The sequence below is a fragment of the Anarhichas minor genome, unplaced genomic scaffold (assembly GCF_050575085.1).
Source record: "Anarhichas minor isolate MPS153535 unplaced genomic scaffold, ASM5057508v1 ptg000030l, whole genome shotgun sequence".
Lineage (NCBI taxonomy): Eukaryota > Metazoa > Chordata > Actinopteri > Perciformes > Anarhichadidae > Anarhichas > Anarhichas minor.
Window position 1 is genome coordinate 10,874,940 of NW_027466476.1, and position 17,856 is coordinate 10,892,795.

At 40.6% G+C, this 17,856-nt stretch overlaps 1 protein-coding gene across 1 annotated transcript in view; it reads right to left on the reverse strand.

The window, feature by feature from the left end:
* Positions 1-17,856, reverse strand: part of LOC142964216 (protein unc-13 homolog B-like) — a 56,699-nt gene that overhangs the window by 4,418 nt on the left and 34,425 nt on the right. The window contains exons 17-21 of the mRNA XM_076104435.1: positions 15,527-15,604; positions 15,249-15,326; positions 3,038-3,064; positions 306-394; positions 60-197 (exon numbers count right to left, since the gene is read on the reverse strand). Coding sequence (XP_075960550.1) covers positions 60-197; positions 306-394; positions 3,038-3,064; positions 15,249-15,326; positions 15,527-15,604 — 410 coding nt within the window. The remainder of the gene's footprint in view (positions 1-59; positions 198-305; positions 395-3,037; positions 3,065-15,248; positions 15,327-15,526; positions 15,605-17,856) is intronic.

Genomic DNA, 17,856 nt, shown 5'->3' on the forward strand with positions numbered 1-17,856 from the left:
GTAAAAGATAGTCGTCTGTGTGTGTGTGTGTGTGTTTGTCGTGTCAAGCTTTCGCTTACTTCCCATCCAGGAACTCCATGAGGGGCCTCAGCATGTTGTCAGCGTCTGCCTCTGCAGTGTTGTGGTTGGGCGGACCTTTGATCTGGTAGAGGATCTCAGCCATCTGACGCATGCAGGAGTTAATACGAGTCTGGAAACTGAAGGGAAAGAAGACAGAGACAGAGGAAAACTGAGACAAGAGAACTTCTGCAGGGCTGACTATGCAGTACTGTGTGTGTGTGTGTGTGTGTGTGTGTGTGTGTTACCTCTTGGCAAACACGATGCTGAAGTTGTCCAGGAAGATGTTGAGCTTCACCTGCAGCTCATTGAGGATGTCAGCTGCCTCTATATCCAGCTACAAAGAGAAAGGTGATAACAGGTTATTTAATGTAAACCATAAATAACCCAAACCAAAAAGGCTGTTGTCTTGTTAGTGAGCTCTATTTTTGTACTGTTAAAGAACGTAAACATCTCTTTACTGCATTTTTCGGATGCTTGAGCAGAACTGTGCACACGGTTTGCAGCAAACTAAATATGTATGAGGCCGATATGAACGTTGGTTAAGAAGACAAACACTGTACAGTTCATGTACATCATTTCTGGAGGGGGATTTTGAGTGTGCAGACGAGACGAGTGAGAGTTTGTGACACCAGATTCAGTGACTTACTGTATGGGCGTTAATTTGTGCGTGTGATGTATAAACAGGAAAGAAATACTGACGAAGATTCAAATTGCTAAAAGGTCGTGACTAAGAATTCAGCTGAGGAGAGTTAGAAGATATAATGGGAAAAAGATGAGGAGCTCATTCAAACCCATTCAACAGCGCGTGAAAAGCTCTTTCAAGCTATAAAGAGCACACCACTTCCTGAAGCTCAAAATATACGACAAGAGGCTGAAATCTTTTTTTTAAATATTAAGTGGAGCTCATTTGACAGCAGGAGGCTGTCACTCTTTCCTCTGTTAACAGACGTCTCAAAGTAGGAAGCTGAAATGGGTGAATGTAATAAACCTGGTGGGAAGCAAAGTGAAGCTGATGTTCAAAGCAGAAAGCAGAGGAAGTGGCTTTTTTTTCTCCGTAGCCATTTTCAGAACCCAATAGTCCAGATTTCTGCAGTGAAAATATCACAAACCAGGAAACCATATCTTGATTTTCATGCAGACTTTTCCTGCAAATTTGACAGGTGATGAAGTCAAGGAATCGCTGTAATAATTACAGGTAACGTTAAGCGAAGAGGTCAGACTCATCTGCAGAGCACCCCATGATCTATCAGGCATCTGATGTCCTGCTCGGGTCTATTTAAGGCACTCCTCCTGCCTTTGTGGCATCGTTTTAATGGCTTTATTGTGTTGTGAGCCCTGCATGCTGCAGGAACCATTGTTTGTGGGCCAGTGGTCTGCCCCAATGCCCTGTGGGTAATTCAGGCGAGATGATGATTCAGCTTGAAAAGAAAGTTAAACTTCTTAATAGTTTTAGACAAGACAATCCAACTTTTGTCATTGTTTCAGCCAAGTGTTAATGTTAACATTGGATGTTATTTGGACGTAACCTCCAGTGATTGTGCATTTTTTCGGCATGTTGTATCACAAACGTTCAATATTTTTGAAGTGCAGCTTTCGGTGGCCATGCAGCCTGCGGGACAAACTGGCCTTGAGGAGCCTGGTAACAGACCTTCAATGAAGCCAGTAAAACACCGGCCGCAGCTCATCAGCATGCCGGACCTCACGTACACCACATGTTACAAAAGCCAAGCGGCTAGACGATCCCACGATAAGACATCCCAAAGTGTCTTTGTGGAACGTGTGCCGTCGATAACTGTGTTATTAGATAGAGGACGTTGGGCAAACGGCCAGAACATATAATTGGACTAAAAGAGGGCCGTGACTTTGAAGTGACAGTGGTTTAGTGTCTTGCAATTTAATTGAGAAATGTTGAGTGGAGTGAAAGTTTGGACCGTCCGCTCCGCCTCCTTCTTGGTCCGAATCCAGAGAAACAAAGTGTGCAGCTGTGTTTATGTGAACTGCAAAGGCAACATCTTTATAGGCTTTTGAGAGGTGTGTGTGTGTGTGTGTGTGTGTGTGTGTGTGTGTGTGTGTGTGTGTGTGTGTGGTGTCCTTGAGAGATGAATGAAAATACAAAATCCTCTCAGATATAAGACGGATGGAGGATGAATCAAGAGCAGTGTGAGTGTAGATATAATGAGATCCCAACAAACAGTGACTCTTCAGCCAGGAGGCCGCTGCCGGTTCACCGTGTGATTCTACAAGTCAACATAGATTTATTTGTCACGTGACTTGAGCACTGCTGTAGTTATTTTAACACAAACGACGATCTTTTCCTGAACCTAACCAAGTAGTTTCGTTGCCTAAACCAAACTGAGTTGTTTCCTGTGAAGACAGAATTTTATTTTGAAAAGTCTGTCTGCATGTAATGAGTGGAAATTGACACGCGTGTTGCTGGACTTTGTAGGAGAACACACAAAATATGGGGATTAACGTTTGGTAAGATATCATACGAGGATTCTTTGAACTGGTGCTAACAATTTGGTATCACGTGCTCCACGTTAGCCATTAATAGTGTTTACTTTTTTAGGTGAGTTAGATGAGAAGACCAGTATCAATTTAATCTCACGACAGAGACTTATGGATTCTGGATTCTGCCACAAGAGTTAAACAGCAAATAGACAAATACTTAATGAAGTCAAGAGTTTGTGAGTTCATTTCACTCATTTTCGCCAACACGATGCATGTATTCTACATCATATTTCATTTAAAAACATGCACTTCAGGGGAATTATACATTCTCAATTCAATTCTTCAAGACTTTGAGAGGAGAAAGAAAGTGAATGAAGAACAAAACCACACAAACACACACACACACACTCCTCCTCCTCCTCCTCCTCCTCCTCACTAGAATCACAGCCTGGAAGTAGAAGTGTCCGTTACAGGTAATACAGGTTTTTGTCCGACTCTCTTATCTCTCTCTACCACACAACTGTACCTTCTTTGTGGCAGCTGTGGCTTCAGTCTTCTCGGAAGGACAGAAAGCGGGGAAAGAAAACAAGAAAGAAGACAGAAAAGTAAAACAGAAAGTCACACATTACGCACAAACTCTAACGTCACAGACAGAGGGTTGTATGCAGCAGGTAAAAATAGTCTGAGGGGTTTATTCTGAGCGGGTTTTTGTGAAATTGTCTGGTGGGTTGGGTAATGGTGAGTGGGTGATTTTAATAAAAGCTTTATGTTTATTGCCTCTGGTTTATTGAGGTGCTAGAAGTCAAAGGGGAAAACTGACATCACCTGTATGAGTCTTATTTCAGCTGCTGCACACTGACTTCATCCCAAACAGGAATTATTTAGAAGATATAAGATACTTATATCTTATAGATGACATAGATGCCAGATGACAGCAGAATCATCCCACAGTTTTGCCATAATTCACATGCAAACGTGTCGATAAATGCAAATATATATATCGGCGCTCTCAGCAGAATTTCATAACTTCTCACTCATCCATAATCTACATTTCATGAGGATTAACTGCAATGCAATGGAAATATAATAGAGCATACAAATTAGATATTATAAATGTAAAAAAATACACTCCCCGACTTTTATTGTAGCTCTTCCAAAATCGTGTATTGAAACACACTACATTAGGATAAAAGATAAATAAAATGGGACCAAACAGCTGCGTGATTTGCTTAATTCTCGGGTTTGGAAAATAGATTCTACCGTCTTACAAGTTGTACCTGCAGTGTTGATGTTTGACTGTAAGGAGTTGCTTTTATGTGAGAGATCAGAGGGAAAAGCTCTACTGAGGAAAAAGGGAGATGATTGTGACAAACAAACCTTGTTTACTTCCTCCTTTGACTAGTGAGAAGAAATGAAAACAAAAAAACATCAGACAATTGTCCTCTACAGTCATGTTTTTCACCTTTTTCATCCCTGCATGACTTCAAAATATGCTAAAGGGGAAGGATAAGCCAACAATTTATATTTCACAAAACACAGAAACAAAATGAGTAAGCTCAAAGAAACAAAGAGCTTCATCCTGGAGGAAGAAAGAAATTGAATCGAGCTGTGCTGCTTCTGCCGACGGCCAAATCAAGTGTTTTGGAAATGATTCCTTGAACTGGATTCTGGGAAATGTGTGAGTCAACAGGGGCAGCAGACGCAAAGTGGAACTATTGACCGGGTCAGGAGGCTTTATTGGCGAGTCATACTCCCACTCACACAAGGCTCACATTCACACTAAAGCTCATATAGAAAATGTTCAAACTTGAACCTAGATGTTCACCTCATTTACCTCAGAACCCTTTTTTTTCCTCCCTACATTCCTTTTGTTTTTCTGGGCTTTTTAAATCAAGAGCAACTGCTGGTGATCCAGTTAGTTTGGCTTAATGTCTTAGTCTCTTAGAACTCTCGGTTCTTCTGGAAGATTACTACAATTCCAGGTGCAATAATTTGGTGCCACCGATGACCGACGACCCCAAACATGCCTCTCGCCGGCGGGACTTGAGGTGGATGGGTCATACAAAAAAAACGCTCTTTTACACGGAAGGTAGCTATGAGTGCCACGTCATGCGTGTGAAAGGAGAAGTCAACGTTGATGTACTTGTTTTTTAAGTATTTCACCATCTTTTCCTAAATCGAAACCAAGTTGTTTCCTGTGAACTCAGAAGCCTTGAAGGAAAACGCACCAAAACACGTTTCCGTAAGATATCGTACGAACCGCTGTACGAACCGCTGTACGAACCGCTGCACGAACCGCTGCACGAACCGCTGCACGAACCGCTGCACGAACCGCTGTACGAACCGCTGTACGAACCGTTGTTGAATTAAAAAAAGAACATTGTGTTACTGCTTCTTAATGTTCTTCATGAGCTTCCTTTTCCACGTTTGACGGCGTTTTCAACAGTTAGTCAGTGCATGCAAAGTGATCATTAGGCCTTTAGTCAGAGTGGGCAGCACATCAAACATCAATACAAACCGTAAGACCCTTATTGCAGGACCCTTTATTAGGGATGCCACTGAAGCTTTTTAAGAGTCACAAACCCCTACTTGTCCACTTCTGGTTGATCAAAATATCTCTAAAGGGAGGATGAGTTTCGAGCACCCACCTGTTTGCTCTTAGCGTCCTCCTTGGGGCAAAATAAAAGGAAAAGATGTTTGAAAAGAAAGCCTAAACTGTTGACATCTTATTTTTCTCACAGACAAACCATTTCTACCGAACTAGCTTTTTAAAAAATAAATATGAAGTGAACAACTGAGTGCATTCCAAATGACTAAAAAAAGATCGGAGGGCATCACAGGAGAAAGAGAGCAGATGTGAATACATGGAGAGGTATTTGAAAAGCTGGAGTCTCGGATCAGAAAGAGGTGAAGGACCAGAAACCAACCAACCTGCTTCTCTTTGTCTTTCTTTTCAGCCTGCAAGGACACACATCTGTGAGTGAGCTTGGATGCTAGAAGCTTCAGTACAAACACAATGTTCATTCACACGACATCATAACAGACGCACTCCTTTTTGGCAATTTTATATTAGGTTCACCTTCCCTGTCAGCCTTTAGTCCCTCCAGACAGTGACTCACATACTAATAAAGCTTATTGTTGTCTTCAAGGTGAGACCCTCATAGGTCCGGTTTTGCTGATTCTCAGCTTTTAGATCGAGCTTAGAAGCTCACATCTCCCTCTGAGGAGCGATGAAAACGGCCTAAAAGCGAGCCTCGACATTATGAGGGCACACAGTGTTTTTCTGACAGCGTTATTAATAAAGCACACGCATGATTCAGACCTTGGGATTAACATGATCAGACCACTTTGAACAGGGATCATTAGGATCATTAACACCGGGCATGCTGGTCACTAATGACTCACTCCTTTCTCTGCTTGGAGGTGTGCTGATGTGAGAATAGTTGAAAGGAAAACCTGCAGACTTTTGTTCCTGCAAGGCACATAAGTGGCATAAATATATATATATATATATATATATATATATATATACTGTATATATATATATATATGTAAATCCCGTAACCCATAAAAAAAAATGCCATCCATAGTTTTGTCTTGTCTTAAAATGAAGTTAAATTATTTTGGGTGAACCAGATTTTTTGGCCACTTTAGGACATCATCATTAATTGATATGGCAAACTGGTCACTACACACGCAGCAGTTACGAGCAACATTATCATTCGCTTGGAGGTCTGTTTGAGTCCACCTGAGGATTCTGATATTTGCTCTCTTTTTGCTCTGTTTGGTCACCAACTCCTGAGGGAAATATCTGTGTCTTTAGCTGCTAAATGCTCCACTTTGCTCACCAGCTGGTCTCTACCTGTGTCTGTCTGCTGTGAGGTTGCAGGTCCAGCAGTCAAACAACGAGCTGAAGCTCACTGCAGAGCTGCAGATTCAGGTGATCATTATCTGTAGGTTAATCACTGCTGGCGACCCCGTTTACATTGTTGTCATTTCATACATTGTCATTATAAAAATACTAATTATAGCTGCTTTAAGGTTAGATTTAGGTTAACAAACCCCACACACACACACACACACACACACACACACACACACATTCCATGAATATGACTAGTTTGCACGCACACAGCGAAGTTGCAAACACACCTTTTCCTTCTTGGACTCAGACTTTAAAGATGCGAAGACAGAAAAAAAATGACAGAAACGTTAATAAAAAATAAAAATAAACATTCATCATCGAGTATTAAAAGGTACACGAGGGTCTTTGGCTGCTCACCTTTCCCTTATCAAGCTTTTTGACAAAGAAAGGAATAAAACAAAGATATTAAAGACAGAAAACAACAAACAGAAGGCACGAGGAAGACAACACGTTAATGGTGCTGTATGATGCCGGGAAAGAAAAATGGGAACATGAACACATACACCTGCTCAAACACACACAATCCTAGACACTAGCGAGGTGAATGGAGGATCTAATCAATCACATGTGAGGATTTCAGTCAGCTCTGAGATGACAGTCGGCAGGAGAGGAGAGGTTAGTTTGTGGAAATGTTGGAGGAACCTGATTTAAAGAAAGCAAACCTTCTCGTGCTCCTCCTCACTGTCATAGTCTGAAGACATGTCCTACAGGAGGACAGATGGCAAAACACTCACTGAGGACAGAAGCTAAAACATCTACTTCCAGAATAATTCACCAAGTAACGGTTACACGACCAACTGCAGAGCCAGTTTCAGGAGAAAATATCTGCTCAGTGATGTAAAGCGTAAGTGAATATCAATATTACACTACATGTATTTCCCTTTGTTGCTTCTTTGTTTGAAGAGAGGAGATATAATGCCGTGTGTTGTCAACAGCTGGAAGAGAACTTTTAGTACCGAAAGTTTAAAATATCTCTTTTGTTCCCCACTTCAACCAGAGTAACGGCAGGCACCATGTAGCACCCAGCACGTCCCTGAAGCATGTTTGTTAGCGCTGATAGCTGGAAAAAGAGACGTCTGGAGGAGCCAGGCATTTAATGTTACAGCAAGATGCTAATCTGCATCGTGACGAGGTGACTTCTTCTGTCAGAGGACTGGGATTTAGGGACCAGAGAGCTACTTGTCTTCTAGTCAGAGCTAATACGAAATGTGATGTTGTGATAAATCAACTTAACATCCTTCCAATATTCTACACACGATCAGTGATTAAAGCTGCACTATACGTCTTATCAGTGATGAATCACCCCACACACTTAGATTTAAATGAATATTAGTTGATTATGATCACTGCTGGGCTGAATCTCTGCCTCAAATGAAGTGACAAATTAAAGCTTCAAAATGTTTGAGTGACCAAAATGTGGTTCCGGTGTCACAGATCGGCTGGGTTGGTCAACATGTGTCAAGCTGCCTTAATGTGCAGCTTTAAATTAAATGAAACGCATAGCAAACAGTGAAATCTCTTCTACTCAAAACTGAGTAGACTGTTTACTAATCTAATAAGATTTGACTTCATTTTGGTAAAAACTAAACATAAACATACACAACACATAACACAAAGGTTGCACAAACGCCTGATTTAAAGCTCGTTAAAAAATCACATCACTGGTCATTGAACCGGACCAACCAACCTTGTTCTCCTTCTCTTTGTTGTCAACCTAAAGGTGGACAGGACAAGTCAGGACAAGTGAGGACAGGAGAGGACATGAGAGGACAGGAGAGGACAGGAGAGGACGGGCCAGATAGGAAAGGACAGGACCGGACGGGACAAGCGGTACAGCATTAGCAATCAAGCCCTTTTTTGTTGTTTTCTTACAAAGCAGCTCTTAAAATCCAACAAATTCAGAACTTCAGAACTGTTAAGAGCTCTGCTTTAAATAGAAATGTCCGACAGTTTGGTCACGTGACAGTCAGAGAATCAAAAGGCCACAAATGTGACGTAAAAACAGAAATGAGAGCAAGAAACATTTAAGAGAGACATGAACACTCTGCAGGAAACAACCAAGACTTAATCCTAAAGTAAACCTCTTACTTATGTTATATACAGTACTAAACCTAAAACAGCCCCTTGTTGAGGCAAAGACCTGACAAAGTGTCTTCACTCTCAGATCTATGATTGGTCCGAAGCCAGAAGTACAGGACCACAGCAACCACACCATGACAACATTTTATTAACCAAAATAATGTCAGCAAAGCTTAAACTAAGCTTAAACTAAGCCATCCTGTAAATTCAACCTAACTTTAACTCGTCTCACGTCGATTATTAATCTTGGAGTTCAACGTTTAAAAGAAACTAATTTATGAAGGATTATTACATAAAGATAACTTTCTAATGTACATCCATAATGCATCCTATTTATATTATGTAGCCACTGTTTCCCACACATAGACAGGTGTATAAACAGCAGACAAAGTATAAATGTCGACCAATTTCAGCGCTTTTCATTTTGTATGTAGATCGAGGCACGAAATGTGGATCCAAAGTTCTCAAGCGCAAGTTCCGTACATACTGTATATTAACTAAAGTTGTTCTACATCTATCTTCAGCTTCATACCGTAAGAGGTGCTTTTCAGTTTTATCGGGAGCTGTTGCCGTTTTGGGAAAATGTTTTTTGAAGTAATTTATTAGCTTTTATGTTAAGTGCTATTAGGATATATATACCATACTATTTAATCTTTCCGCCCATCAACAACCGCCATAAAAACACTGCCAACATGATGGCAGCGTCCATAAAGGAGCTGATTTTAAATGATTAATTGTCGGCTCCACTTAAATTGTCCAGAGAACATTTATTAAACTGGAGATGAGCTCACATAAAAGAAGTCCTGATAGAGAGGGAACAGATTTTGTTATCACACGCTTGCTTGCATACCACTGCTCTCACACTCATTTTTACAACCAAACCAGGCCGGTCTCATCCAGCATTCGTAGCTATACCTACGAAGAATAATGTGCGGTAATTAGTAGGTATCCACGTGATCATGAACAAGGAAGTATAAAGGCTGTAAGAGCACATACAGGGTGGGTCCAACAACCAGCGGTCTTTTAGCCAGCAGACCGCTGTTCGTTCTCCGCGTGAAACAAGAAATCAATGTCAATTTATTTGTCCTGTAACTTCCGTACTTCAGTAACGGCACTTCCTTAGTTATTTTAACCCAAACAACAATCCTCTCCTAACCCTAACTGAGTAGTTGTGTTGCCTAAACCAAACTGACTTCTGAAAAGACTGTCTGCATGTAAAGAGCAGAAATGGACACGTGTTGCTGGCTTTTGAATGAAGGCGCACAAAAGATATTTTCGTAAGATATCAAAAGATGTGTGAGGATACATTGACCAAACGCACAAATCATCCACACACATTTAATATCAGACACAATATATCTTCTCCTGCAAAGGCCCCGACTATAACGATGAGCAGCACATCTAGCCGGCCTGTAACAGATCGTGCATCTTCACTCTGACATCCCATTTAACATCTGTTAAGATAACAATGACCTCAGCCATTAACCAGCGCTGTCGGGACTCTGCCTCTCCCTTCCTTCCCTCCGCTCTGACATGCAGCAGACCCCTACGGTCTAACTAAGCCATTTCAAGAAGCCATTAAGTGGCTGCTAAATACAACATTTTATACGCTATCAAATTCAATTATCTGGCAGCCCACTGTCTAGTCTATTAAGCATTCACTGGAGGAGGGAGGCTGTGTTAGCGCCCAGCTGTAGCAGATGCGTTAAGAGCTTTGCTAGCATGTGGGGCTTTATGGGGGATGTGGAGGGATTTATCTGCTGTGCTCAGAGAGAGGCAGCTGGGGGGTTCAAAGGGGTAATAGTCGCTTGATAATGGGCAAAAATCCTTTCAAGAATGTGTTTAATAATGTTTACTGTGACATTTGAATCCTAATTTGATGACTGTTGTGTGCTTGTTTCCAGGCCTCCAGCAATCAAATAATCAAACCACAAATGGCGACCAGATCTACGCTGAGCGTAGATCTCGTGGGTGTTTTCTTTCCTGATCTTCAACTTTATTTTTTTCCTATGTAGTCATCAGTATTTCATATTATTGAGACATAATTGAGATATAAAACCGTGTTTTCAGGGGCTTTAGAACAAGATCAAAGCTGGATCTTTATTCCATATCATCGTTTAGTCTACGACTGTACGGAGGCAACGCATCGCAACAATATAGTGACGGGAACGGGAGAAGAAATCTTAAATTGTGTGATTCCCAGTGCAAAACTCAGACGGTGTGTACATGACACACATTTATCATTTAGTTTTGCGTTCTGTTAAGTCTTCTTTGTGTAAGACATCCATAACGTTAGAAGATTGAAGTAGGTTTCTTCCCTTCCTTCACATCTTCACATTACAACCGCAGAATAAAACACTTCTTTAAAGTACACAAACTGCCTCCTTAAGTTCTCCACTGACTCCTAAAAACAACTAAAATCTGTAGCTTCAACCTTCATACGGAGAGATGATGTAAGTCATTCCTAGAACCCACACAGTTTTTAGGCAAAAGTGCTTTTAAAGCGTTTGCACCCTCATCTCATACTTTAAAGATAAAAAAATGTCCTTTATGTGAAATTTCTTCTGTTTCTAATTGTTTTTTTTTATTGCCATTTTGTTTGTTGTTTGCACTTTTATGTGAAACTTTAAAAAGCTGCCGTCTTGGCCAGTACTTAAATGTTGAATCTCAAGTGGAATATCCTGATAAAATAAAGGTTAAAATATAATAATAATAAATTACATTTATTGTTGTGAGGACGTTTAGTGAAGACGTAGCCACAGTAGGACTCGACATTATTCTCAATCGATGCACACTAAATCAAATACTAATATACGACAACGATAAATTCTGCTTGCAACGAGTCTAAACTATAATTTAAAATGACAACATTTTGGTTAGAAATATCCGACAAACACACCTCGACATAAAACCTCTAACTGCTCAAAGATGTTCAATGAGGGATATTACTCATTCATCACGGGTATGTGGTTCACTACTAATTAACCAGCAATAGTTACGAACAAAAACATGATATGAAATGTCTCCTGATTGTCAGTCTGGTCTTCCTTAATTCTCTTCTCTTACCTCAGATCCCTCTGAGTCTGAGCAGCCAGACTGGAGGTTGAAATGGATAAAAAGCGATAAGAGAAGAAGGTGAGAGAAGACAGAAAGAATTAGAAAAAATAATAAAAGATTTAAAAAAATCCCTTTGATTAAATCAAATCTAATTTTTTAGTTTTTTTGCCGGCGTTTGCTGATGCAGCCTACCCACCATGTCATCCTCCCCTTCATTGTCAGTGATGGCCTGGTGGATGGCGTGGAAATAAAAACAAGCAAATTATAAAACATGGAGGACAAAGAAACAGTGATTATCTAAAGAAGAAGAAAAAAGAGACTTGATGCTCTGCTGAGGTGTTGTAGCTTCTCAGATCAAGCTCCACTAAAACTAAATGAGACACTAACGTATGATTATGATAATACTTTCTAGCCATAATCTCAAACGAGCTTCAATGACAGTCGTTGCAGATGAATTTGGCTACAAACACACTAAACATAGGCAAAGTGATCCACCATTACATCACATTCTACTGTACACACTCACTATATAGCCAAAAGTACGTGGACATCCCTCTGGAGTACTTACGGTACAACAAATATTAAAGGAGACATATCATTCATACATATAGTTAGGATTTTTACCAGAACATGGTTAGGGTTAACCTAAACTAACCAACGTTTTCTCACAGCAAGAAAGCAGAAAACGCACAGCTGAACCCAATAACATTAACGATGACAGCGAGCCAATACACACGATGGACTATGATTCATGTTATTATAGGTACAGCTGTGTGCGAGGCAAGTTAAACCAGTTTAAAACCAATAAACAGTATCCAAACTGAACTGTGAGGTTGTGACCCACCTCCTCGGGTTCCTCCTCGTTCTCAAGCTTTTGGAAAGAAGCAGCACCGTCAAGAAAAGCACAGGTTTTATTTTTCATCATGTCAGGTGGAGAGGAAAACCAAAGTCTATTTCTGGGAGTAAAAACTGGGAGTCTACGAAGGAGGAGGAGGAGGAGGAGGAAGAGTTGACAGGAAAATTGGGATCAAACTAAAAACAGACTGGTACACACTACTGGGGTTCAGGGCGGGTTCTTTGCTTTAATGAACTTGTTTATTTCGGATGTTTTTCTTCCAGGAGCAACAGGGGAAAGGGGAGCGAGGGCGAAAAAAGAAAGCTAGACATACCATCTCCTCCTCAGCAGTTAACTGTAGAGACAAACACACACACACTCATTCTCACCTTACGTAAATTAACTTGCATGACATGTATACGCACACACTTTTTTCTGCACACCTGCTGCACTTTTTGCACCTACTTCTGCAAACAAATGACTCAAACAAGATAAGCTATTACCGTAAAGCCTTCTTCACTATTACTATAACAGAAGCACATCAGCAAGGTTACTTTAAATTCAAGCAAGACTGAACAGTCAAGTGACTGTCGCAGGAGAACAGATATTCTTCAGATTTATTTCCACACAGAATATGATGTATTCCAACTATTTTTCCAAGGTTTCCACGTTGCACATGAAAGGTTGCAACTACACAAAAACCTTTTCTTCTTTCTGAAACAAGAACAGGTTCAGCACAAAGAAAGATTCCTGCATGCATATAGCTCTGCTGCTTCTCCTGTTAGCGACCGATGAACCCAAATACATATAAAATGCTTCCGTTACAGTAATTAGGTCACACCTGGAGGACGGTGAGGTGACCTGAATAGGTCTGTCTATGTACTGGAGCAGCCCAGTGTCATGGCAGGTGGTGAAATAGTCCTGAAACGTAATTTTACATTTTTTTTCTGTGGCGCTCAGGATGAAAATTATCCCAACGGAAAGTCAATTAGGATCCTTTTTTTGTGTAGGACACACAAAGCAAACACATCCACATGACTATGCAACAGTCAGAGGTAGTGATGCAGTATTACATATCAACAAAGACCACTTCTGTCTGCGGTAGGGAAGATGGTTGGTCCAACAAACACAGGACTTTTCAACCACAAGACCGGTGTTCATCAACCGGTGTTCCAAATTCAAAGTTGTTCTGAGCGACACGAAAAAAAAGGACAATTTGTGTCCCTGTACATAAAAAAATAGCATTTCGGGACTTTTCACAAACTGCCGTCAGACTGAGTTGACTGGAACGTACCAATACCAACAGAACTTTTTCCAGCATCGTTTCTAGAAAAGTCTGTAAGCTCACAAAGATATGAAATTTCAAAAAAATAAATCCGGACAACTATGTTTTTGAAAATCCAGAAGCAGCTATTGGATACAAGCTTTGATTTTGAAAACGCCCACCTCTGGAACAGACACTTCTGGCATTCGACTGGCGCGGAAAAATGTTTACATTTGTTCACCGGAACAGTGAAACTACGAACTGCTCATTAAATCAGTTCTGGTGTGCAGCAAATTTTTACTTCAAACTTTTTCTTTACAGCCTCTAATTTAGATGGATGCAGAACTGCATTCATTCAACCGTACTCGCTGGTATGAAGTCTTTGTAACAAAAGGTTTGAGTTCATGTTTCGATTTGATCTTTTGCTGTAAATGCAGCAGCACCACACTGTGTTTTTTGTGAGAATTCTGATAAGACTGAGACCAGTTCACAGTGGAAACAACCTGCATTACACGACAAAGTTACACTTATATGAGGGTATTAACCGAGTTTTTCATTTTCAAGATAGAGTTTGTCTTTCAAGTCACACGATTCCCCCAAATCTGATCAGCAAAGCCACGTAAAAGCACTTAGTTGAAGAGGAACGCTGCAGTGTGCTTTACTTCATTCCCAAAGATTGGGTCGGGACCCACAGGTGGGTCACAGGCGATCCCATCAGGGTCGCCAAATAAATTTGCAGAAGTTCTTCCATCGTCTTTTATTTAACATTTATATTAAACAAGAGCCTGTTAACTCTCTAAATGAATTAATTTGGTCTCATTTATGTTCTTGTATGTTTTCAACACATTCATCAAACGTATACGTCTTCTAAATGGCTGGTTTAGCTATTCAAGATAAATATAAGTGATGCAAAAATAACATCAACCGAAGAAATTCATAGTCGACTAACACTCATATACGATTTTGTCAACAAATCGATTAATTGATTTATTTGACAGATCGGAGTTTCTCCACCGAGAATCACAGAAAAACGACACTTTAAATCTTGTGTTCACCAGAGATGCTCTCATTAGTTTCTTGGTAATAAATCATTCAGCATGAAAAAAGCATAAAGAAACCTAATCAAGCGACTGATTAGTCTTTTAATCAACGAGTTTAATACATTTTTTCCTCAGTTTTCCTTATTTTAATTTGTATTATATTTCTCTAAAGTCCCCCTCCACTGAAATAAGTAATGAACAATATTCACACGTTCATAGAATCTTAGGACGGATTAGTCGACTAAGCGGCTGAGGAGGGGCAGCCGTAGAAATGGCAGTAAAAATGCTCCGGTCCTTCGCTCGTCTACAGATTTATAGATTACGCCTTTCGTGAATTGGGTCTTGATGGTTTGCCATTTTTAAAAAAGTGGATCCCCAGAAAAAAAAGGTTTGTGAAAGACCCAAAACTCTGCAAGTTCTCATTTCCATATTTTGACCTTGAACCAGAGAGAATTTTTTTAAATTTTTTTTATTGTTTTTAATGTATGTGTGTGTGTGTGTGTGTGTGTGTGTGTGTGTTCATCTGTTAGTGCTCACCTGTTTTGCTCCCATCGACTCGAACATCTTCTCCAACAGGACCCTCATCTGCTGGATGTTGTTCATCAGCACACAGGGCTGGAGGAAGATGGATGAGGAAGACAACGTGTTGTCAGGGACAAAATGAATGAAAGAAACAGAAGCAAAGAGAAAGAAAACAAAAGAGATGTTAAAGAGGAACAGAAGTGGGCAGCAGCAGCTAAAATATGAATCCACTTCACAGAGCGCTGTAGCTTTCACAGTGCTTGGTCTCGGAGTGGCGATGCAGCGGTACTCACTATCTTCTCCTTCTCACAGTAGGAAGGAAAGCTCTTGGCCAGCAGTGCACAGTACTGCAGCAGCACTTTGGTGATCGTCTGTGGAAACAAGATAACACACACACACACACACACACACACACACACACACACACACACACACACACAAGGAGAACATGTTTACTCCGGGAGCGTCTGAACACCGGTATTTACTCCTCTAGTTTGCTTTGTTTGGTCAGGTGAGAGTATGTTATTGGTCAAACGGCGACGGCTGATAATGAGCTTCTCTGCGGGCAGAAATAAGGTTTGTTGTGTCGAATTTCAAATCGATCCAAGTCAAGTCTTCATGAGCAAACTGTGACTGACCGTTAAAATGCAGAGTTGGAAACTTAGTATATTTACTGAAGTACCATACCTAAGTACAATTTTGAGGTACTTCTACTTTCCTTGAGTATCTACTCACTTATAGTATATACTTCTACGCAACTACATTTTGGTGGCAAATATTGTACTTTTGACAGCTCTAGTCACAAGTTACTGTACAGATGTAGTTAATACACAATATACTGGAAATCAACTCATATATTTGTGCTGGTGTTATTATGGATTGAGCTACTTAACTACATTCTGAAGGTTTTTACACAGGGGGTTGTTGATTCATGGCCGGATTTATGCAACATTTCTTTCTTTAAAACATGGCGAAAATAGTTTGTTTTGTCGGGCTGCTGACAGTATGTTCTCATTAATGGAGTTATAAAAGAGATATTCAAAATGTCCTCAGTAAAGACCTTTGACTCTAATAAGTCCACAAAATGAGACAAGATTTTTGAACCTGGCTTTATCCATTTTCAGAAAACTTTTAGTAGAAAAAAATGCTCTTAATGTAAGAAATCAACTGGGGAAGTTTCATGGCGATATCTATCAGTTAGAATGTAACCTTATTCACCTTCAGTGTCTGACCTTAAACTTAAAGGGGACTCATGTGTAACTCACGTCTCATGTTTGTGACTTAAGTCCTCGTCTCATGTCTACGTCTCTGGATTTAAATCTAAGCTAACAACCACAAAAGTGAGCCGGAGTCAAGGTGTGAAACTGGATTTGATGGGAGTGACAGAGTGACTAGTTGGTACCACTGTAATCCCGCCTATTATGTGTCCCTGAATTTGGCAACACATCTTCGGTGTTACGTGGGCAATTTTCTGTTTTTGCAACGAGCCTCCTGCCAATCAAAGACTGTAGGCGGCACTCAAGGGACATCTTGGATCTCTCTTGATGATCCGTTTTCTCCAGGCACCGTCTTCTTAGTTTGTTCTGTCATGTTGGATATTAGCGCTCACACGCAACAAGCCAATCCTGTTTCTATCAATATCTATTTTAACAAAGCACGGGTCTCGTTGCCAGGTGAATGAAATATGTGCAGCCTTTAAAACCATCCACTAATGTACTGTTCACTCTATGAATCCCATTTGACACTGAGTTGCCAGACAAACCTTCACACAGACTGTACAAAACAAAATAACAAGTCATGCATCAAACTGCAAAGTTTTCTCCTCTGTGAGGATTTTAAAGTTATCGTAGAGCGATGTTTGCTGAGCAGTTTGATGTGAGGATAATACACATAAATGCCAAATGATAAAAAAAAAAGTGTGCGTTTGACCTGCAGCTTTCCCTACTTTCCGCAGAGTCAGCGAGATGTCTCTCTTACACTCGTGCATTAAACATGTGGCCTGATGGCTGCCTGCATTACTTATAATGGTTTCCTCTCGTTGTACACCCCCCCCCGCCTTTATTCCTTTTCTGCAGCTGTCTGTCTTTTACTGTCAACTCATACTTTTGCCCAAAAATGAGCTATAACTATGCTGGCCCGGAGGCAGAGGAGCAAGAGAGAATAAGGAAGTGGAAGGTGGCAAAGAGAGAAACTGGACGAGATATGGAAAGAAGATAGAAATAAAGGCAGATATAGATCGAAAATATCTGAAGGCAAAGAACAGACAAGATGGAGAGTTCACAGAGAGATGAGACGGCAAGATGTAAGAAGAGTAGATGAAAAAGTAACTGAAGCTCAGACAGGGAGGAGATGAAAAGGTAGAGAGAAACATTACCATGAGTGGAGTGAGAGAAAATGAAAAAGGGAGTCAAGGGCTGGGGACAGAGAGATGGACAGCTCAGAGTGATGGCTTACATCAGCTATTCTTTATTTAATGAGTCCCATATTGATCGAGCCATCACACACACACACACACACGGGCGCACACAACTCTTCTGCAGAGAAAAGCTTTGTTCGATTTAATGGCTCTGCCTAAAAGCAACTCCCTTAAATTAAATCTGAAGAAAGAAATAAGGCATCAAAG